Source organism: Fringilla coelebs, assembly GCF_963513975.1.
Source record: "Fringilla coelebs genome assembly, chromosome: 16".
Classification (NCBI taxonomy): domain Eukaryota; kingdom Metazoa; phylum Chordata; class Aves; order Passeriformes; family Fringillidae; genus Fringilla; species Fringilla coelebs.
In genome coordinates this window covers 7,387,764-7,410,537 of record NC_140042.1, presented here as the reverse complement: position 1 = coordinate 7,410,537, position 22,774 = coordinate 7,387,764, and the positions used below count along the sequence as shown (strand labels likewise).

General features: G+C 41.3%; 2 protein-coding genes across 2 annotated transcripts in view; one reads left to right on the top strand and one right to left on the bottom strand.

Annotated features, from left to right (window-relative positions):
- The first annotated feature begins 35 nt into the window (after positions 1-35).
- On the top strand, positions 36-10,871 carry LYRM1 (LYR motif containing 1). Its single transcript, XM_084216462.1, has 4 exons — positions 36-170; positions 7,032-7,190; positions 8,191-8,283; positions 9,874-10,871. Exons 2-4 carry the CDS (start codon positions 7,032-7,034, stop codon positions 9,988-9,990), a joined length of 369 nt encoding a protein of 122 aa, XP_084072588.1. The 5' UTR covers positions 36-170; the 3' UTR covers positions 9,991-10,871.
- A 5,927-nt stretch (positions 10,872-16,798) lies between these two features.
- Positions 16,799-22,774, bottom strand: part of DNAH3 (dynein axonemal heavy chain 3) — a gene marked incomplete at both ends in the record, with an annotated part of 49,558 nt that continues 43,582 nt past the window's right edge. The window contains 7 exons of the mRNA XM_084216588.1: positions 16,799-17,152; positions 17,330-17,467; positions 18,709-18,913; positions 19,475-19,617; positions 20,422-20,589; positions 21,332-21,486; positions 22,278-22,394. Of these exons, the coding sequence (XP_084072714.1) occupies positions 16,799-17,152; positions 17,330-17,467; positions 18,709-18,913; positions 19,475-19,617; positions 20,422-20,589; positions 21,332-21,486; positions 22,278-22,394 (1,280 nt within the window). The remainder of the gene's footprint in view (positions 17,153-17,329; positions 17,468-18,708; positions 18,914-19,474; positions 19,618-20,421; positions 20,590-21,331; positions 21,487-22,277; positions 22,395-22,774) is intronic.

Sequence of the window (22,774 nt, the reverse complement as noted above, 5' to 3'; positions counted from 1 at the left end):
CTGGCGGACGCGCCGTGACGTACCGTGACGTACCGTGACGTGCCGCGCGAGGGGCGGGGCGCGCGACGCCGCACGCGCGGTGAGGGCAGCGAAGGCGGCGGCTCGCGGCTCCCGCGCCCACCGGAGCGGGGGCACCCGGCGGGGCGGGGCCGCGGCACGACTGCACCAAGGTAAAGCGGGGAGGGGGGGAAGGCGGGCGTACACGCAGGGAGGGCGGAGGGAGGGGAGAGGCCGGAGACGTGTGCGGTGGGCCGATCCCCTCTCTCTGCTTTGCGCGTTGGTTCCGCCCAGCTGCGGGGGCAAGGCCGCCCCGGCCGGCAGGGGGCGCAAGGACGCTCTCCACACCCGCAGCGCCCCCCAGTGGCCGCGCGGTCCCGGGCCATGGGGGGCGGCAGCGCCATCTTAACAATGGCAGCGGCTGTGGGGGCGCCCGGTGTGGGCCGGGCACAGTGACCACAGCGCTCTCTGATGTGACCTACAGTGCTCAGTGACCACAGCGCTCTGTGACCCACAGCGGTCTGTGACCTACAGTGGTCTGTGACCCACAGCACTCCAAGCCCCCAGTGCCCACAGTGCTCAATGTCCACAGGCCTTGGTGCCCTCAGCTGTCCTCGACCCACCGCAGTCTGTGACCCACAGGAGGAGAAGGCAGCATCTTAATCCGCGCCAACGGAGGTTTAGGTTGGACATGAGGAAGAACATCACAGAAAGGGTGATTAGACATGGGAATGGGCTGCCAGTTTGGTGCTGGAGTCACCATCCCTGGAGGCGTTAAGGAAGGCCTGGACGTGCTCTGGGTGACAGGGCGGTGCTTGGTCACACACTGGACTTGGGGGGCTCAGGTCTTTTCTAACTCTCCTGATTCTGTGGCACACAGCCCTCCATGCCCACAGCTGTGCTGTGGTTCTCAAATAGCAACTAAAAGTCATGTCTATCAATAAGTTTCATTGAGTGACCCTCAGAATTAAGTAAGAAGAGGGTCAGGGAGGATTTTGTCTCTGCTAGCATTAATATTTATACCTGTTCTCGAGCTTGGGAGCGTTTCCAGTGCTGGGAAATATTTCTATTCAGGCATTCAGTTGCATTTGGCTGGAAGCCAAGGCATGAATAAGGTGCATAAATCTATACTGGAGCTTGTGTCTATGTTGTTATATTTCTGTATGCTTCTATATTATATAAGCAAGGCCATCCAAGGATAGCTGAGAATTCATTTTCTCTGCTAAATTTCTCATTCTGCATTAAAATCTTTCTCTGCTTGTCAGTAATAGAGAACTAAACACACAAGAGAAGAAAATGGTATGAAAGCATGAACAAGAGTTGGACAAGACTAGAGACGAGTTCATATTGCTTTAGAGTTTACCTGGACACTGTGTGCTTTTCATGAGAAAGCTAAGAAATAAGTAAAGCAATGTTTTTCATTTCTCTTCCCCCTTCCTACAGTCTAAGTCAGCATTTCTGTTCTTCCTGAGGCTCCTGCAGCACAGGAGGCACTCCCAGGGCAAGTTGTAGGTCCTACTAATACTAGATAATGCCTTGACCACATACTAAGAGAATGAAAAGCCAGTGATCTAAAGCAACTAGTTAAGGGTTTCCACCTTCATTTATTCAAGTAAAAAAATTTTTGTAGAACCTTAATTTTGTGCAAATTGGCTTATTTGAACTGACATAGGAAACAGTGATAAAATCCATGTCCTTGCTTTTACTATTTAATTATATTCTCTTTGCATGCAGTTTGCTTTTTCTGATCAAAAGACTGCTCCATATGCAAAAGCAAGTTTAAAAGAGATCCAAGTTTAGTCAGAAATCTGAGGCACAGATAGAACATCAGAGTTCCCATCCCAGCTGATGAACAATGTGAGTACAATGATTTAGGGAGTCTGGTTCAGAGGTGTTGATCGGGGATTCAGATCACTCCAGTTTGCCTGCAGAAAGACACTGGCAAGACAAAATCCTAAACCCTGTGAAAGTCTCCCTGCTTTTAGATACCATTACAGAATATCTTGGTTCAGTAACTTCATTATTTTTCACCCAAATCTGCATATTTTTATCATTGTAAGTGTAGATGGAAAGCATAAGAAATAAATCTTTGAGTCAAATTGATGAGAATGCCTGGAAATTTACAGGCTTGTGTCACTGGTAGAAATGAGGATGTAACACCATCATGGAAGAACATGACCTTTCATTCTAGTCATTTTTCACCATGTGGAGATAGAATACTTTAGCGGTGATTGAGGTTTTGCTAGAATTTGGTTTTGTCTAAATCTTTAAAAAAAAGTTATGAATGTTCAATCAAGAATGAAAATCAAATGAAATTTTCATTTTGCCAGTACATACTGCAGCCACGTGTGGTCAGCATTTGCAGGATACTGTCACAGGCCACTGAGTCATTGATTTGAGTAAAAGAAGACAAAATTACTTTTGTGGAACCTAGATTTTGAAATGTAATATTGCTGGAAGGCATGTGACCTATCCAGCTACCACAGGAATCTGTGACCCCTTCTCTGCCCCCTGTGCCACAGGAACTCATTGTCTCAGTTGTTGTCCCTCAAGGAAATGACAGCCCAAATCCACTGCTGCCTTAGGAACCACAGACTCATTGTGGCAGACTTGCATGAAAGATGAATATGGATTACTGACCTCTCGTTGCTGTGGAGAGCTCTGAAAGGAATGATTGATTATCTGCTGCATTAGCAGCAGGAGAGACACTGCAGATTACTTTTTAGCTAAGTGGCATCATTTAGCTCCTTAAAAAAAAACCCAGATAAGTGAATTTTTCTGCATCTCTTTAAATAAACATTAGCCAAAGAGGGCATTTGAAAATAGGACCGTGTAGATTGGCACACAGGCTGGATTGTCTTATGGGCACATGGTATGGAACATGGTGGTGTTCCCTACTACAGTGTTGATCCACCGTGGTCTTGAATGACACCATTTACTTCACTAACAGAGATGTGACCACAGCTTCATTTGGAAGGCAGTCAGCCCAGCAGTTTGTCACTGTCATTAGACTCCTTGCTAGTAGCAAACCAGCTGTCAAATAGAAATTGTGTTGCTGCTAAATAAAACATTTTACATCTGAGAAGTTCAAAGCTGCCTTTTCAAATTATTTCATGCAGGGTTTTGTTCCTCACCTCCCCTGAGCAAGTCCAGTTTCAGCACCAGCACTAGGTGTGTGCTACTAATACGTGCCCCACTTAGCTGGGATGTGAAAGAAGAGATCAGTTGTTTTAAAATATTTTTTCCCCCATGGGCTCTTCCTTTCAACTTTTATTTTCTAAAACCCTCTACGTACTCACTGCTGCCAGATTTTATGCTTAAAGTGAGTAGCTAATGCTTGATTGAAGAAGAAAAGATGAAATAAAATAGACTTACAACTTCACCAAAGGAGCTGTGCAGAGGAAGAGGGTGCTGGCCGTGTGTTCCCAGCCAAGTATCCCTTGCTGGGAAGCAGCTGAGGTTTAGCTGCCCCTGGATCTGCAGTCAGTCTTGGTGCAGCCTGTCTGCTGTCCTAGCTGTGCTTTGACACTGCACTGTTGGGGTCATTGGATTGTGCAGTTGGCAGATTCCTTTTTTTATTTTTATATGAACTTTTAGTTTAAATTCTAGACAAGCCTGCAAATATCAAAATAAGACTGGTGTTTCATTGATTATTCAGATTATTGAACTTTTGGGTCAACGACCTAACAATCCAAAGGAATGTCTATTTTTTTTTTCCTGAAAGAAAAACCTACTGCGTTTTATAGTCTAAGGGACTATTTGTTTTAATTCGCAGTGAAAAAGTTTGCATGTTCCCCATGCAGTGAGTCATTAAGTGCTCAGATCTCCTTTGGAGTTTGGGTACAATGGGATGTTCCAGGTGCTTGATTGATAAGAGGGGGTTATGTGGAGAGCAGAGGAGGTCAGAGCCCCGCGCTGCCGCCTCTGCCCAGCACGCAGCAGGGCTCCTTCGGGAGGCAGCGCTCGGCTCCCTCCAAAGCCCGGGTTCCGGCACTGGGTCCCGACTGCGACCTCCTCTCTTCCCCACCTTCCTTTGAGCTCTCCCGGTTTGCTTTGTGGCAGTAAACCCCCGACATTTGCTCAGCTAATACAATAGCCCTGTACTTTCTGACAGAAGCGCCTGTGGTTAACCACTGTGGGCTGCATGCTGCAGTAAAATGAAGGGTGATAGAAGTTAAACAATGGGTGTGACTACCACAAGATGGGTGTTAGTGGGAAAGTGGTGTAACATCCACTTAGCATTCCAGAGATGTGAAATATAATTATGATTTAAATGCCAAAGATGTAAGTTGCAAGATGAGTAACTACAAGGACATGAAAGCCTCCCTTATCTTCCTTTCTATCCCACTCAGAATCATTTTGCACACCCACAAAACTAATACAAGTAGTGTCACTTGATGAAATTGCACCTGATACATGACTTGTACCATCACTTACATTTCTGTCAGTGTGGGCTCTGTTTATACCAAAGGAAAAATTCCAATCTCATTTACAACATTTTAAGTTGGAAGTAATTTTGCTCTCAGTGGAATTACTCCCTATTTATACTCCCACTCAGATCAGAATCTGACCCAGGCTTTGAATTTTGTCTTATTTGCTCTCATCCTTTCCTGTCACAGACAGAAGTCCTCGATCTGTAAAGGGCTCCTCATACCTTCATTTATGTATCTTTGCAGAAATGGTTTTTGAGCAGGTCTGTAATGATAAGAATTGTTGACTAAATGAGCCCATCCAGCCTATGTGGGAAGGAGAGCAAGAATGCAGAAGTGCAGCCCATGCCTAGATGAGGGTTCTGTACCAATTTCAGCACAGAGGAGTTAACAAAAGTTTAAGGTGGGGGAGGGGTAGCAACTAGTGGGGAAAAGAATTGTTGGTTCTGGACTTTTCATTAAAATCTTTCTAAACAGATTCTTGGTATGTCTAAAATCCAAGGGCAGCAGGTGTAGTCAGCTCTGAACAAAGGGCATATGCTGTTCCAAGCTGTCACTTTGGAAATTGTCTGATGCATAGATCAGAATTGAAACCTGTATTTTAAACATTTTTACTCCCAACATTGTTCCTTGTATTTTCTCTTTGGATTACATATAAACCTAACCTGTTATCAGCTTCTCAGAGAAGACACCTTCAGATAAACGCAGAGGAGGGAAGTCAGGAGAGGCTCTAGGTGAGGCCAGGATTTGGGACCCTGCTTGTGCTAGGTTGACCCTTGTAACTGAACTGTTTCTTTTTTGTACAAAATATGCACCTAGCCAGGGGGAAGCAGTGATTTTTCAGATACTGGTACATCTGTGCCTTTGTGTCTGACTGATGTCACTGCCTGAAATGGAGCTCTAGAGTGGATAAAGTGAAGCACTTACTCCAAACTGTTTGATGAGCTGGGACTACGTAGTTATATTATTGTAGAATTCATTTCCTAGAAATACTATAAACATTTACTAGAAGTACTTTCTGCTGTGTAGGAAAAATCATTTTCTATCTGGGGGAAGAATATAGGATTGGTTAAACATGTTAAAATACAAATAGCAAAACAAAAATGTTCGTTCTTAAGAAGCAGAGAAAAATAGTTCTTGAAACCATGAAAGGTCTTTAGATGACAGCAACAGTTAAGATAAGGCTAGGAATTTATAGTTCAGAATTTTTTATGAAAAAGAACCATGAGCCAAATCTCAGGTTCGCATCTGTAATTCCAGCTTTGATGAGGGAAAGAGGGTGTGAGTGTGGAGCCACAGGAGGCTGGTTCTGGTCAGCCACCGTGCTGGAGGCAGCAGCTAAAGAACAGTACAGCCTGAGAGGCCTTTGGCTCTAGCCCCTCTTTTACAACCCAGAATCCCAGGAATTGCCACAGACTGCAGGGATTTGAGCCACAGCACACTGCCAAATTTTGGGTACAGCAGTAGGAAGCAGCTTTTCCTCATGGCCAAGAGTGTGCTCCCTCCAGGGGGAAGGTCAGGCTGTCTGAATTACTCTGCTGCAAACTGTCCATTCCCAGCACACAGGTCTGATTGCAGGGTAGATTCACCCACGGTAATTAGAGCTCCAGGTTGGATCCTGATAGTCAGATAATGTCCTGTCCCTGACACTTGTTCCTCATTGCATCCATGTACTTACTTGGCAGTGCTGCTGCACCTTCCTTTGGGACAGTAGGGTACCTCTGACAGCTGCAGTGCCCCTTAAGCAGAAGTCATTGTTTCTGTCAATTTAATTCTTGACTGAAATTTTGTTATCCAGAAGTGGATTTGTCTCAGGGATATTTGTGCTCTGTCATGAAACAGTGTAACCAGTTACATGATAAAATACTCATTTACATAAAGCAAGAATAAGATTTCATTCTTTCTTCTGACAAATAGTCTTACCACACCTGCAGGCTGCTTCAGTGGGCTCAGCGGGTACATAGCTCTCTGAAAATCAAGACATTCAGGACTTTCCTAAATCCTCAGTTAGTCTGCCTCTCCTGAGTGCTTAGATAAAATAGCTTTCATCACCTTTTCATCACTTCCAACTCCAGCTGAATCATTACTGCCATGGTATCACAAATAAGCCTCTCAGCCCCTGGAGCCTGTACAAGATTTCAGCAATATTGTGGTGGTTTTAGGATGTATTTCATTCACAGATTTGCAAAGATAGGGTCAGCATTGGTACAACAATGTCTCAGGAAGGGGGATGTGTAGAGTTTCGGTGACTTGCCCAATGTCTGTTGCAGAACATCAGTGAAACAGAACCCAGGCATTCCTGTACCAGACTTGATTCAGCAAAGCACTAAACCAAGTGCTTAACTTTGAGCAAGAGCTCAAGCTGTTTGAATGGAGATAGATTTAAGTATCTGTATAAATACTTTGCTGGACTGAGTCTTCAGCTTTCAACAGCTAATTATTGTCTACAGCTATTTCAGGGTTTTTTCACATAGCTCAGCATATCTTTGGATGGCGGAAATATTTTTAAACTAATTTAATGGCGTGAACAAATGTCCTGCTTTCTGGCCTTTTGGCTACTCAAATGTTCATGCATATGTTGGGGGGTTTGTCTTGTCTTTCTAGATGACACCAGCAACTCGACAAGAAGTGCTGGGCCTTTACCGCAGGGTTTTGCGAATAGCCAAGACCTGGCAGTCGGCATCAGGACAGACAGAGGAAACCGTGAGAGAGAAGGAGTACATCAGAAATGAAGCCAGAACGTTATTCCGAAAAAACAGAAACGTGAGTGTCCTCACGGTGTTGAATTTCCAAATAACTCTTCTCTTGCTCTTTGCACTCTGTGGTTGGATACTAAGATTGGAATGTAAGGGTTGAGTTTCCAAAATTTCATCCACCTTAAATGCTGGTGTGTTTGGGTTACAGTTTAAATATCATCCCTGAGAAAACTCAAACCATTTCAGCTCTTCATTAACTACTGTAGAAGTCTAAAAGGTCTTTTTTCAGTAAAAAAGTGCCAAGAAAAAATTAAATTCCAAAGACACTGCTTGTGTAATTGAAGCAGCTTTTGATCTTTACAAAGTTAGCTAAGTGTATCATTACCCATGCAATGGCAAACAGAACTCAGCAGCTTCTTTTTTTCTTTTCAAAGCAGCAATTATTGGCACTTCTTTTAAAAGAAGCACTTTAATTTTTTTCTTAAGGAAGAAATTTCAAACCCTGGTAATCAAAGGCCCTTCTTGTAATTCAAGATCACAACACTTATTTATATCCTATATTGGTCTGGTACTAAATTGAAGTAATGCAAAATCAAAAAAATGAATTTAAGTCATAATTCACACCACATTTTTCATTTCAAAGAGAGTTTCTGGATAGGATGATGACAGAATGTACACCAAGCAGTGTCTCTCCTTTCTCCACTGGTGACCTTGCAGAGTGATGAACAGATGAGCATGGTTTTTTCACAGATGTAGTGGTAGTTTACATGTGTATTGTCTTTTTACAGAGAAAATACCATGTTTGGGTAAAAAAACTTCTGTAGCCTCAGTCCTGACAGCCTCTGGGCATTAACATTCAGCACCATCAAGCCCAGAACTGCTGAGTCCAGGAAAAAACCAATGATACCTTTTATGGGTGTGAAAAATACAGTTCATCCTTGAGTTTGTATCCTTGAGTTTGCCAAAATAAGCTAGGGAAACCCACATGCTGGGCATCATTTACACTTGAGCTTCCAATTGCTAATTACTGTACTCATATAAACCACTTGTTTGTCTGACCATCACAGGTAACAGATCCAAAGCTGATTAAGCAGTGCATAGAAGAGTGTGAGGCAAGAATAGAAATTGGACTTCACTATAACATCCCCTACCCAAGACCTGTGAGTATAAATCACAAAGTCTTCACTGGTACCTGCTGAGCTTTCCCTGAACAACAAAACCATCAGTTTCCATCACTCTCACTGCACTGCATTTTTAGATGAGCTGGCATTTAAATGTGTGCTAAAGCAGAGCCAAATGTACATTGAGATGTTCTCTATCTTTCACTGTAAATTGGAGAATTTCTTCTCAAAATAAGGAGTTAAAGCCTAAATGGAGTTGCATGAACTAAATTCCCAAGGCCTCTGAGTATTTAGCCAACCAATGAATACAGAGAAACATGGTAATGGAATCAAATAATAGTAGAGAATGAGAGAATAAAAATACCTAATTACATCTGCCATAGGTACAATAATTTTTATAGCCTACATTAGTGTTAACTGTTCTCCTGGTCACAAATCAGGTTTTATGAAATACCTCTCTGTGTTGCTGCTTCTTTTCCCTTCTTCCTACAGAAGAACATGTCCAAAATTACTGAAATGCTGGAATTAGCAGCAAAGTTTTCTAGTGTACCATTCAATAGTTTCACTGCCCAGTCACTTCTGTCAGTAATACTTTATGCAGCCTCCCACAGAGGCATCCTCTCTACTCCTGTTGATGAGTAAGGGAACTGTTCACATCTATAGTTCCCTTATTAAGGCAGTCATGGGCAAAATTAAATTATATCTTTATCAGATGCTTGCTTAGACTATGGTCACTGTTACCATCTGTTTCAGTATACAGAATAGCAATGTACAGCTGGCAAACAATGTTCCTAGAAATGGGCTTAAAATGTGTGCTCTGCAGTGGTTTCAAAATCCCAAAGGGTCTGTTCTCTCAGACAAACTGGATGATTATTATTTTTCAGATTCTAGAAATCTCTACTGCTGCTTTAGTCAGTGCTTTTACTACTATTTGCACCTAAACACCCATCTTACAGGATGACAGCCTCAGCAACAGTAACACCTGACTGCTACCACCTACATTTTTCAGTCATTTCAGGGTTACAGCTGCATGATTCCCACTAACAGTCTTATGAAATATAAAGACTTTGTCAATCAAAGGAAGAGTCTGTCACCTATTGCTCCTTCTACTTATGGAGTCAATGACATTGATTGTGCATTTTAATGTGCCATATATATATAATCATGACAGTAAAAAGGCAGCCTTTCAGTACATACAGTTTGGGGTTATTTTGTAACTTGTTAAGTAGGTATGAATAAATCACACAGTGATTCAAGACATTACTCAAGAATTTTTAGGGTTTCTAGTTCTTGCTGTTCTGGAACATTGTCAGCAATCCTATTTCATCAAGTATTATTGCAGTCTGATACCAAACTGCCAAACAAAGTTACTAAGGCCTTGCATAGATAGAATTTTATTAAGGCCTAAAATATATGGGATTTTAATAAACAGAACAATTAGATCTGTTTTAGTTACACCACCAATTAGTTCTGAAAGTTACACCACTCTTCAGAGAGTGCTCCTCCTAGAAATCTAATAACCTGGCTTGAGTCAATAGAGTTATCCTCTCCAAAGTGTGAAGAAATTATTTAAAACTCAGTGAAACTTAGCCTGAATGTGCACCTAACTGGTGGGATTTTCTTTTCCAGATCCATCTGCCTCCTATGGGCCTTGCCCACAAACAAGGCCGTACATTACGACACCAGGAAAAGTTAAGGAAGATTTCTAAGCCAATATACCTGAAATCCCATGATGAAGTTTCATAAGCCACCCATTTCATTTAAGCTGTGGTGTGTAATCACATGCCTTAAAACTGTGAACTGCAATCCAGGTGATTTGTGTGCACGACTGTGAATAGTGTGGTCACTTGTTCACACATTTCCTGAGGCCAAAACGCCAATTGATCCATTGTGTATGATGGATAAGGTTGGTTTAGTATTTATTACATTTCAACCACTGACGTGTCAATAAAAGTAACACTTTTTCAGGAATGAGGTGTGATACAAAGATTACTTTGACGTCAGGACAAACTGCAGCAGGATTTCAGACTCTGTTTATCTGTAACAGGGTTCTCTGGTGGTTTGAGGGGTCTCTGTGCTCACCCAAAATCAAGGAAGCCTGGGACAGTCAAGCAGACAGAGTTCCTCCAGAGCTTCTGAATGCCAGTGGGAAACAGTCACTGCACTGTGCACCTGCTCTCCTTCCTCTCTGCTCCCTGCTCTGCCTGCTGTCCCTGGAGCAGAGCTCCAGTTTCACAGTACCCTTATGGGGAAGTTTTGTTTCTGGACAGTAGAAGAGACAGCAGAAGTGCCACTATTCCTTTGCAAACTGCAGAGGAGTGGCCTAGACTCTCTATGTCAGCTTTTTTCTCTCTTCCTTTGGAGAGGGTGTGGATGTGAAATGCAAAGTTTGGAATGCTATTACACAACCCTGAGTAAAACATTCCAGTGTTGGGTTCCTCAGGTTCCCATGTATGGACTGGCTGAAAACTCTGCCTTCAGGGTATCACTATGGGAACAAGCTTAGGATGCTTTGGTGTCCTCACTGTGTGTTTTCACATGGTCAGCTTTTCAGCATAATCAGCACACTGGCTTTCCCAACAATTATTTTAATTTTAGTGTTAGTTTTTAACTCTTACGTTATGGATTGAATCCCAACTTTAGTAAAAGAAAGTATCTACAAGTCTCCTAAGTTTGAGGGTTATTTCTGTTTCCCAGGTACCTCATGAATAGAAGTAAAATGAAATTAATTTCTTTTCATGGCCTACCAGTTGTTTTTCTCCTTTGCAGTCCTCTGACTTTACCAGGCTGTTGACATGTTCTCTTCAGGGAAGGTGGGGGAGTCTTCCATCCTTCAGGCTTGAAATACCTGTGAGGCCAAGCTTGGACAAGAGCCACACTGTACTGGACACTACCTAAGCACAGTCCAGAGCACTTAAAGCACAACCTATTCCAGCCTGACTTTAATAGTGGCAAAAAAAAAAAAGGAAAAAAGAAAATTTGACATATGCATGTGTGTATGATTTCCTTTTAAAAGTGGGAGAAATCAGTGAAATCTCATTTCTGAGCTCACCAAGTCATTCAAAACTCTCCAAGCTCTAATAAACAATGACAAAGAAATATTGCTGTCTACCTGAAAAGTAAGTTAGAACTGGTCCTGTGCAGAACAGACTGACAGTCCCTCTCCTAAAAATGCACTTTTAAGAGTGAAAAAATTACAAGCAGATGAGAAAGTATAAGAAAACAATGAGAAGAGTGAATCAGCATGACAGGTACTGGCTAGCCCAATTTCTCACTACCCTTTATGGCTCCAGTCCACAAAGGTCTCTATTCCCATATAATTATTTCCTGGGAATGCCTCATGTGGGGAGTAAGAGGTAAAATGCCATTGTTCTGTTAGTGGAAGCTTTGCAAATTTACTGCTGCCAGGAAGACACAAAACAAAACTCCTTTAGCCTAGGAAAAGGGGGATTGCATAAAGAAAGCAAAAAACCAAAAATTAACATGATTGCACACTCTGCTTAGTTCTTCATTGAAAGAAGTCTAAATGCAGGCTAATCTGATATCCTAATTGTGATACACCAGTGTAGGGATGCATCAACTGAGCCCAGCCAAAATGTGCAGAGGCAAGGGGTTTGAATGGAAGCTTAAGCTCACTCTTTGTCATTAAACTATCATTTGAATCTTTTGAATTGCTGAAGTTCATGTGACTAATGAAGGTACTGATGCTCTGACACATCAGGTGAATAAACAGCCATGGAAATGAGCAGTCTAAATTTACTGTCTGTGTTACAGTCACAACTCTTTCCTAAGCACATGCTGTAAAATGTAGATTATTTCCAAAGAAGAGCCCTAAAATTACAGAAGATTTACACCAAATTGAAATAACAACAGGAGTTTGAGTTTACTTCTGAAGGAAAATACAAAGAAGCAATTTTTAAAAGGTTCAAATACCTTCAAGTAACTCAAATGAGTATCCACATTCTTAACTGAGAAACCAGCAAGTAACAGCATCACATTATTTGAGGTGCCATAAAATGCTCGACAGCCTAATAATTCTTCAAAGGGTTTGAAAAATTATTAACTGGTGCTTCATCCTCATTACTCTCCATCACCAGAAGGCAAAGACTGAAATTTGTTAAAACTTCAAGCTGTTCAGCTAAAAGAAGGATTAGATCAGCTCTTTTTTCAAGTCTAGAGAGCAAACCCTTTCTTTCATAGCTTAAGTTAGTCAGTATGGAAAGGAGAATCTAACTAGAGTCCTTTGTTTTTGGAGGTCAAACTGACCAACTACCATTTTGAGGGAGTTTTCATTAAAAAAATTCATCTGCAATTCAGTCCAGCAGGTAGGCAGACATCTCAGCTGGTACTCCTGCATTAGATGCCAAGGCCCTTATAACTTCTGTCAAGAAGTATCCCAGTGATTGCACAATATGTCATTCCTGCACATTAATTTTACTTGCAAAAACAGGTTGTCCTAAAATGCCTCTGCTTTCTGCAGAATTTGAAATGCACTGGATTCACCCAGTCTGTGTACACCCTGTCCTGTACTTGCTGAACCTTCTCTTATTCCCCTTCCAGTAAATACTGTCATTTTCCAATTTATAACCCTAGTCAGGAGGTGTTTTAGAATAATTTACAAGAAAATGATGACATTAACTTAATATTCTTCAGGAATAAAAGTCCTGAGTCAGTTACATGAACTCTCCTGCAAGCCAGCTGGTAGGCAAGGCAGTGATAATTTGCACACAACCTTTTAAGATGGAGATGGCACCTCCGTACTGAATCACCCCCTCCATGTGGTCTGGGGGTGAGGAAATGCTCATTTTGCTGCAGCAGCTCCCCAGGGCAGCATCACAGCACCAAAAGGTTACCTGATCCATCTTCCTACTAATACAAGCTGCTTCTGGTAATACCTTTCAGATGGGAAGAAGATAAGGTAAGCAGAACCTTGCAGTCTGGGTGATGGTACCAGTAACATCCATCTTTTATCCACAGACACTGACACAAGAAAGGTCACTTATTTGATCATAACCATACATTCATTTCCAAGAATGCTTATTAGAGCAGAGACCTGCAACTTTCACTAGTAAGTCTAATCCTATTAGGCACAATATTCTAGCTGTAAGTGGAAGAATATGGAGTCTTTGTATTGTCTTCTGCTTTTTCATTGTGTCATTTTCCCCTTAACAGCCCAGCAGTGTTAAAATCCACAGGGGTAGTACTTTCTAAAAAGAATTTTTGTGTAGATAAGAGGAAGGTTTCAGTCTCCTAAGAAAATGTACAAACCCTGTCTGTCTTACAGCATCCCTAGCTGGAAATCTGTCTCTGCTAAGGGAAAATCTGTCTCTTGCTCTGTAATGCATTTTTTCCATCTGCCTTGAATTATTACCAAGGCTGTAAATCTACAATTTGAAGTAATTACAGGTGGGGTTTGTGGCTTATTTAATGAGTGCTTCTAATTAAGAAATGAGAATTCTAAACCTGTCAATCCAAGGATTCTAATACTACTATTACAAGGTACTTACTTTGTCCAAAAATTTTTCACATTTCTATCATGTCGAACTAGTGGCTGAGTTGCCTTTTTCTTTTTTCTAAATGCATCTCAGCCAAGAAAGGCTGTGAATTCTAATGTTTAGCCAGTTTGTCATTGTCCAGGAAGGTCTAGACAATGCTAAGGAAATAAGGTTGGGAAGCTCATTTCAAAGAACCACAGAAAATTATCTCTTAAGACAGATATCCCTTGACAGTAAATTCCATTACTTTTTCTGTACTAGGGAGGGCAGCCTAGGAAATCATGTACTGCTGTAATCATCAGCTAAAGCAGGTCAGCCATGCCTGATCCCTGGGAAGGGGATGCACAAGCCCTCTCTCACAGACTCCTCTCCTATCTATATATTTTTTATCATGTCTACAAAAGCTTAAAATACATTTTTAGTGACATTCCAAGAGATGCCTTCATATTAAATCTAAATATCAGCACAGATAGAAAATCAACATGGTAACAAGGACAGGACACAGGTCATAGCAAAGTCACTGTATATTCACAAGAACCACAACTGTCATTTAATAAACTATCAATTACTGTTTGTTCACAAAAAGGGGTTAACAAGCAACCCACATGGCAAGCTATTACACAGATTTCTAACAGTTTAAAAGTAATTGATCTCCATAAAATATAATTAGTGAATCTGACTTCTTAAAATGGTTTAATTTAGAGGACTTTGCAAGACTAGTATTATCTATAAGACACTGACAAACCTTCATTTTAGAGTTACTTGTTGTTGGCCCAGCCTCTCTTTCAGCAGGTGAGGTGTCACCAGGGCCTCAATAGAAGCTGTGTCTGAGCAGAAAGATCCCTCTGGGAGCAGTGACTGAGCTGATCAATCCATAGGGAAGGATTTAACAGCCAGGTTCTGCCCTCTGGCCTGCACACAGATCTTCCACACAAGGAGGCTCATGACTGGTTTATTATCTCTGACACCACAGTCACCTAATTAGGGATCTGAACTGTTGATGCAATTACAACAATTAGATGCAGACATTCAAAAATTGAGTAATCACCACAATGCTTTTTTAAATGTATAATACATTTCTGTTAATTTAAGTTATATGAAAACTACAAAGTATCTCGCTTATGAAGTCTAAGAAAATAATTTTTTTCAAGGACCAATTTTAATTAATTAATTTATAAATCTACTGAAACATGATTCTCTTCTTAAAAACTGTTGTCTGTTTGGATGAGTGTGCTGCAACAATCATAAACAAGTTTTATTTTGGTATAGGTGCCAAATATCATTTAGTCTAATTTGTTAAGAGTAGTTTCTTCCTCTCAGTAATTTGAAACACCTGCACATCTCTGTTCCTTTTAATAAAACAAACATCCTTTAGGTGTCCTGGCCTGACATCTTTGCTCTACTCCCACATACCAGTGATGCACCAAATGCCTGGTGCTGGACTGTTAATGAGGTGTCAGGTGTGGTGCATGAAGCTGCTGTTTACCTGTGCACCTTCCTGCAGAGCAGCACTGCACACACACCCCCAACACTTCTGCCTGACCTTGCAGTACCATTCTTAACAGTTACTGCTTTATGAATATCTGCATAAAACAAACCAGGGGTTAATAAAACAATAATGAACTGTTTTCACCTAAGGACAACACAACAGACAAATTCCTATGACAAGAACTGTGTCTTTTAAGGAGTTGTAGCAGCATCCCTTAATGCTTGGAGCAGGAAATGCCAAATGATGGCTGAATCTCTGACTTTGTGAGGCCTCCAGCAAGTCATTAAAATGCTGCAATTTGGGTAATGAAAAAAAAATACAAGACCCCAAATTAGTGGATGTCTGTTTAGTGCATGTTTTTTTAAATGTTTGCCTTGATCTTTGTGCTTCTCTTGTCCTGTGTACACAGCAAGTCTAATGATGCATCTTTAGTACCTTCTTGGCATGCTCTGGGGATTAGTTAATGACTGCACAGCTCTTTGAAGATGTTCGGGCTATTTTATTTTTAATTAATGTTTGCAAGCTACTTTGAGCTTCTCTGATGAAAGGGCTTAAACAAGTACAAAATTTCAGGCAGTTATTAGTCCAACATGCAAGAGGGCAAGATGAGGAAGTTGGGGTAGAGTTAATTTTCCTCACACTGGCTGGTATGGGGCTGTGTTTTGGATTGTGCTGAACACCGGGTTGATAACACAGAGATGTTTTTGTTATTGCTGAGCAGAGATTGCACAGAGCCAAGGCCTTTTCTGCTTTTCATACTGCCAGGCTGGGGAGGAATGTGGGGGGGCCTGGGAGGGGACACAGCCAGGACAGGTAACCCCAACTGAGCAAAGGGACATTGCAGACCATGTGACATCATGATCAGTGTGTAAAGTGGGGGAGAAGAGGAGGACATTTGGAGTGATGGCTTTCCAAGTCATCATTATATGTGATGGGCCCCTGCTCTCCTGGGAATGGCTGAACACCTGCCTGCCTGTGGGAAGCAGGGAATTAATTGTTTTGCCTTGTTTGTGTGCATGGCTTTTGCTTTCCCTATTAAACTGTCTTTACCTCACCCCATGAGATAGTGGGGGATGAGTGGCTGTGTGGGGCTGGGCTGCTGGCAGGAAGTCAAGTGAGACTATGGCTCCATGTATCAGGTACCTGGAATATGTAGGTAAATAATATTGAAAAAAAAAAGTTATATGGCACAAGTATACTGTTCTGGGAAATGGCAGCTCCCAATACATGTGCTGTGGAGAAGTTTTCCATGGAAATTCTGACACATCATCAAGGAACGACTACAGTTTTATAATACAGCTTGGGTAGTTCATTCTGTCTGAGGATTGGAGGATTTGTTTCATATGTTGACAACAGAATATTCTCATCTCCTCCCTCCTTGTCCTACATACTCCTGAGACACAGAAGTGGTAGACAAATCCAGAATCTTTTTGCAAGAGTTGTAAAGTAGATTCCCAGTAAAATCAGCATCAAAACCTTTAGGCCCAATTTCATTAAAAAGAAAAAACAAACCAGCCATGCAGCCATTGAGGAGTAAAGCAGATCTTTACAATCTCAATATTGCACCCTCTCAGTCGTCCAGCTGGCACAGGGCTGCCACACCTCTATTTATCCAGTGTTTCTGGGGCTTGTCTGAAGGGAGTTCAATGGACAGAACATAGTTGGTTGAGTGCCCAGTGGTGGATAAGACACCTCTTCTTTCACTTGTCTTGTACACAGGGCATGAATAGATGTTCTCATGAAGAAACTTGGAACTTTCTCCAGGTTTCAGCCATATTATGGGCAAAGGATCATAGAGGATTTTTGGTAGTGATTCTCCAATTACCAAGGATTCTCTATCCCATCGTGCACCTTCCAAAAAAAGGCCTCTCACATAAGCCCCATCTTCTGGCATTTTCTCCATTGTGTGCTCCTGTTTCATCACCTGGAATGATTAAACCATTGCTTGATTTTATCTGGAGTATACTAAATCCTGTAAGTGACAGTCTGAAATTGCTCCTTTAAAAAAATACCTTTTCATCTGAAAACTCTTATTTCTTGCTGCCCCAGAACATGTTCCAAGCTGTTCAAGAAAAACAAAATTCTTCTGCATTTTTCTTACCTCAAACTCAAATCCAATGTGGTCAATTGGGATGGTGTATTTTCTGGCAAAGTTTTGTAAAACACCAGTCAAAAAAGACTGAGTGAAGAAGAATCCTGAGAGCCAAAAGACTGTGGGTGGCCCCTTGTCAACCCATTCCTGAATAAGGAGAGAGAAAACAAATGTAAGAAAAATTCCAATATATTTGTGGCTTCACTGTGCCAATTCACCAGAAAAGGATGTCTTTTCAGATACACTCAAACAGCACAATGAGATCCAAGTCTTGATAAGACCCTCTGCATCTTTCCATCAATTTTATGTTTTCCAGAGACAACAAATCACAGAAGTCAGTTCTTTAGGATGCCATCACTCATTCTGATCACTCATTCTGAAACAACTAGAACTCAGTGCTACTGAGAAAAATTTCAGAAAGTAGCATAAGCATGTTTTGTTCAGTCTAGATAGTGACCTCTAAAAACAATAAAAGTGATTGAATTTGGACACTTTTATCAAAATACTTTCTTTTACAGTCTTGTAAACACCAATCTCCTAACATGAAAAATGGCCAAATTCTTTTCCATTCTTCACTGATCAATGTCTCTTCACTGATCACTGTGAGGGCATTCACTAAACCTACACATCAGACCCTAGCAGAGGAAATCATTCCTGTACAGAGATGCCACACAAGGATGTCTTGGACCTTGTCCACACAATACAGCAGGAAAAAGCAAACCAAGGGCAAAATGTCTTCACACTACTGTAGGTTATTTGGAGACCAAATGCTCTGATCCAGCAAACAGGAAACTCTGCCATTTATATAAATCTCAGACACTTCTTCCTAGCTTTCTCCTCACCTGACTTCTATGGGGTTTCACTACATCTCAGTAGCTCACTATTTAAGGTACACCCAAAATTTTAAGTAGTTTTAAGAGTGCAAGGGAAATAATGAAATGGCAAGTTAAAAATAAAATAGCCTGTTCAGAAGTGTGTGAAAGTGGTGTCACATTTGAAAGATATTTACAGACATGTATATGAAATTTCATAGTGCCTGTTATGCAGTGGTTCTAAAGCATTCGCACACCCAGCTCAGTGTCCTTTCAGCAAGGAAGTCATTAAGACACCAATTCAAACTAAAATGAACCTTCTAGAAATAGAAACTGGGAAACCACCAAAAGCAGCACTGGATTAGCACCAAGGGATCAAGCTCCCAGCTCACCCAGAGCAATTGCCCAGCTGACTGCAGTGCTGTTAATGCAGAGTGTATTTGGCCAGGAGTGTGTGTGAGCAGCTCACAGTCTGGAGCTACCCAGGGACTGCTGAGCAAGGACAGCACTGACACACTCTCCCCATCCACCTTTCAACTACAACTCCCCAGACCCCTCAGTGTCAGTTGAGCAGACCTGGAAGAACTCCAAGCGACAGAGGAGATCAGACACGTAACTTCCCAGAGGCTTCAGTGATGGATAGGATTTGGCAGCCCACATGGATGGCACTTTTCCCACTAGCATGCTGTTGAAAACATCTTCAAGCTCAGAAGACATCAACACTTGGCCTTTAATGGCCTTGCCTATATTAATGAGGCTGCTCCGAACAACTTCAGTAAGCCTTGAGAGAAAACAAAGGAATTGTCATTATTTACTTCTCACTACCTGGCTAAATACCCCTCAGTCCAACTTGAATGAAGGGCTGATAGAGGTGCTAAATGTCCTGTCACAAATTCCTTATCTCACCTGTAGTTATCAAAATTCTTACTTAACTTTAGAAAAGCAAACAAATTAGAAACACACACAGAGAAATAAAAGACAGTGAAAACTTTCACTCTAGACAAGGGAAATCAAGTGACAAGAGCTTTGTAGCACTCATTGTCATAGTGTGCTGTGAATATTGAGGCCTGGGTATCACAAAGACTAAAGTAGGCTGCTCTACCTCAGCACAACAAACTCAAATGTGATTTAAGTTCATACTCCAAGAATCCAAGTACTCTTGCTATATTCAGGTAGCCAGCTGCAGCTTTCAAGTCTTTTTAAAAGATTCATCCAAAGCAGGATCTAACACATTAGGAAAAATGTACTGTAAAAGACTTGTTTAAGGCTTGTGAGTAGCTAGCACTAATGGACACAAACATATTTCAGTTTAAGAAGTACTACACCAAACACTGAGCCATACCTGTTAAATCTAATTAGTTCTTGCCTAAGAACTGTGTTCATGGACTCTTCATAAAGTACTGGGTATGCCTTCATCACTTCTTCCATATCAAAGCTACTTGGTAGTTTGGATAGGATGTCCTGTGCCAAATCTTCAACAACTTCCTGAAGTCACAAGTTTGCAGTGAATAACAAATATTCCTTTTTCCCCTCCTATTTTTATTGAATAAATTCCACAAAACACCATGGATTTTATATTTTTCTGTATAACCACATAGGTATTTTAATCCATTTTCCCAAAGATACAGTGCTTTTATGCTCTTACTCACTTTGAGTGTCATCCTGTCTGTCTCTGCATGTGCCTGCTTGCTCCTTCCTTCTCAATAATTTTATATTTGTTAGTAATTTTTAATTTGCAACAAGATTTTAGGTGATTTCTAAGGAGACAGGCAGGAGAGCAGACAAGCACAATCCTATTACTGCCACAATAAAGGAAAAGATGAAGCATGCAGCATGGGCAAAATAAGGGGAAGACCTCCTGAATAACCCAGCCACAAGAGAAGCTTTACTTACAGAATATTAGACATCAGAGAATATGATCACTAGACAACCCTGCAGGAAATGAGGCTCCATCAATTCCACTTTTCAAGAATCCACTTGTGTATAAAATATAGGAAGTCAAATCTGAGAGGCTTGAAATGTTATTTATCCATATCCCAAAGGGGCATGGATTTGGCCTGAGTAAACTGAGCTGTCAGGACTTGTGGTATTAATCTGTTTGAATGCAAAATCATGAGGGTATCTTCCATCTTTAAAGGTGCTATGCCAAATCTGCTTCTCTACAGGGACATTCACATCTACTCCCAGAGCTACAGACAGGAGATGAGAGGTTTTGGATTACTCTTAGACCTAGGACATGCCAGGAAAGGGCCTTTCCAGAGTGAAAATCGATCTTTCTTCCCCAGTTACCTGAGGGGACTTGCCAGCTCCCCCTGCTTCTCTAGGCAAAGTCAAGAGCACTGCATGGAAAAGCTGGTTGGTCTCCTGGTTATCCTTGGTGATGTCTGCATTTTCATGAAGTCCAAACACTTCAGGGTGTGTTGTAATTGGCAAACTTCGTATGTACTCAATATAAGACTGTAAAACAAACATTCAGATACCAGACAGCATATAATGTGATAGTCATAAATGATCCAGCTGGGACAGAACCTTCCCATTTACAACTAAAGATGGTAGTTCCCTGTTAAACACATCCAGGAATTGACTGACTCTCTACAGAGATAAATATAAAAGTTCTGAGTGATTCAAAAACTCACGGAGGAGTTGTTATTACCACCCTCATGTAAGTGGCAAGAGAAAGGAAAGCACATTAGAAATATCCAAGGAGTGCAGGTAGGAGTCACAGAAATGATGCTGGATGTGTCATCCCTACAACTGTGGGATCTGAGCACATTCATTATCTCTGTGCAGCTGTTAGAAGGCAAAAAGAGAATGGAAATGAGTGTACACATGCCATTCCACCTCTTCCTCCTGATTGCTGCTTTCAGTGTCAGACTGGTTGCAAGAAAGTGCAGAAGTACCATGTAAATTCCTGCAGCCTGACTCCTGCTGGCCTTCTGGAACTGAATTGGAAACCTGCACAGGGGTGGTTTCTCTCTTCATCAACAAATGCCAGAGTATTGGATGGTCTCTACATCCCCATTGGGGTATGGCAGATATTAGATACCAGATTCATATCTCATTCACAAGACACATTCTGGCATGGCTTTATGATATCATGGGGTGTATTTTCTATTTGTCATATTCAGCATTATCCAAGCATAGTGTAAGTAAGTTCTTCCCCAATAATTCAGAGAATTTACACTTGTTGTCTTCTCACCTCATAGGGGCCATGTGGTGGTATGTAGTAGTCACCTCCAGTTGAGAGCATGTACTTCTCCTGCTCTATGTCCTTGTTGTAGACTATGGAAAGAAGGGACAGGAGAAGACGCCTGTCTTTATCATCTGTCACTCTGCCTCCATAGTTACACTCCCCTGGAAAAAGAAAAAGAAAACCAGGACAAAAAAAACTGAAATGAATGAACAAACAAAACTTTTTTGCAATAATATGAAACTCTAGTAAGTTGAAGCACCAAAGCTCCAGATCATCCAAAGTCTTTAGGTTTTATACTTCAACTGATTCAATGGAAATTGAACATCTATGGGCCAAATTTATGTGTCTTGATGATGGAAGGTTTAAGGAACACTATCAATTAGTCTGAGAAACTGCTACTCAAATCCCATATTTCTTTTTCATAAAGCTAATCATAATATTAACAAAAATCAAGAATGACAAGGCTGACAAAGGAGGTTCCAAAAAGCAGCCTGTCTCTCTGGAGGAAGAGAACAGAATAGCCACAGCAGCTGAGTTATTTACACACATCAACACCTCCTGCTTTAACCCCCTGAGTATTACCACATCCTCTGGTGAGGCCCCAAGGCTTCCTGTGTGAGTCTCACACTGATCAGCAAAGGTGAACCAGAGGCCATTGATGGTTTTATTTGATGAGCATGAAGCAAAGACCAGGAGGTTTGCTGGGCCATCAGTAATTGTAGCCATATACAAGACAAAACAACAATGACATCTGAGGATTTGGGATCCAACTCCAATTACAGTCCAACTCCAACATCCATCCAATGACAACCACATTGTTTGTGGAAGGCCAGTAAAACCCACCAGTGTGGAACCCACTCAATTTGTTGAGAACTCCCCAGTTTATCAGTGTATCAGCTGATAGTGCCCAGCAAAGTCAACAAACACATGTGGGAGGATGTAATGTCTGTACCTGTTAGATAGGTCAGAGCTTCAAATGGGATTTCTTCATATTCATTCAGAAACATCTGGATCTGTTGCATGCTGATTCTGAGGTCAGACTCGTTGAATTCGTATGGAATATTCCAACCTGTTCAATTCAGAAGAGATACACAGGGCAGTGGTGCAATGTACTGACAGCTGGGCACAGGAAATGCTGCTGTTGGTACTACACTGCTCCTACAGAGCTGAACATACAACTGCCAGATAGTCTAGAAGCTATACTGCTAGATAGTCTAGAAGTTTCACACCAAGTAAATACATGCACTAGGTTTGATAAAACAAAGTTACAAAAGCAGAAGAGAAGGTGGAATATTTTTAATTATAAAAATTTAAAACAGATCTGAATTTGATTGTTAATAAGAACCACAGTAATAAGTTAATAATTTAGTAAGCTACAATTTCATGTAACCACTGTATAATATATTAATTGGGAAAAATAGTACTTTCTAGTCTTCCCCACGGTAATAC

Coding starts and splice junctions, on each gene's coding strand:
- LYRM1 (XM_084216462.1), top strand. CDS start 7,032: ATGACACCAGCAACTCGACAAGAAGTGCTGGGCCTTTACCGCAGGGTT. Junction 7,191..8,190: donor TATTCCGAAAAAACAGAAAC/GTGAGTGTCCTC, acceptor TGACCATCACAG/GTAACAGATCCAAAGCTGAT. Junction 8,284..9,873: donor ACATCCCCTACCCAAGACCT/GTGAGTATAAAT, acceptor TTTCTTTTCCAG/ATCCATCTGCCTCCTATGGG.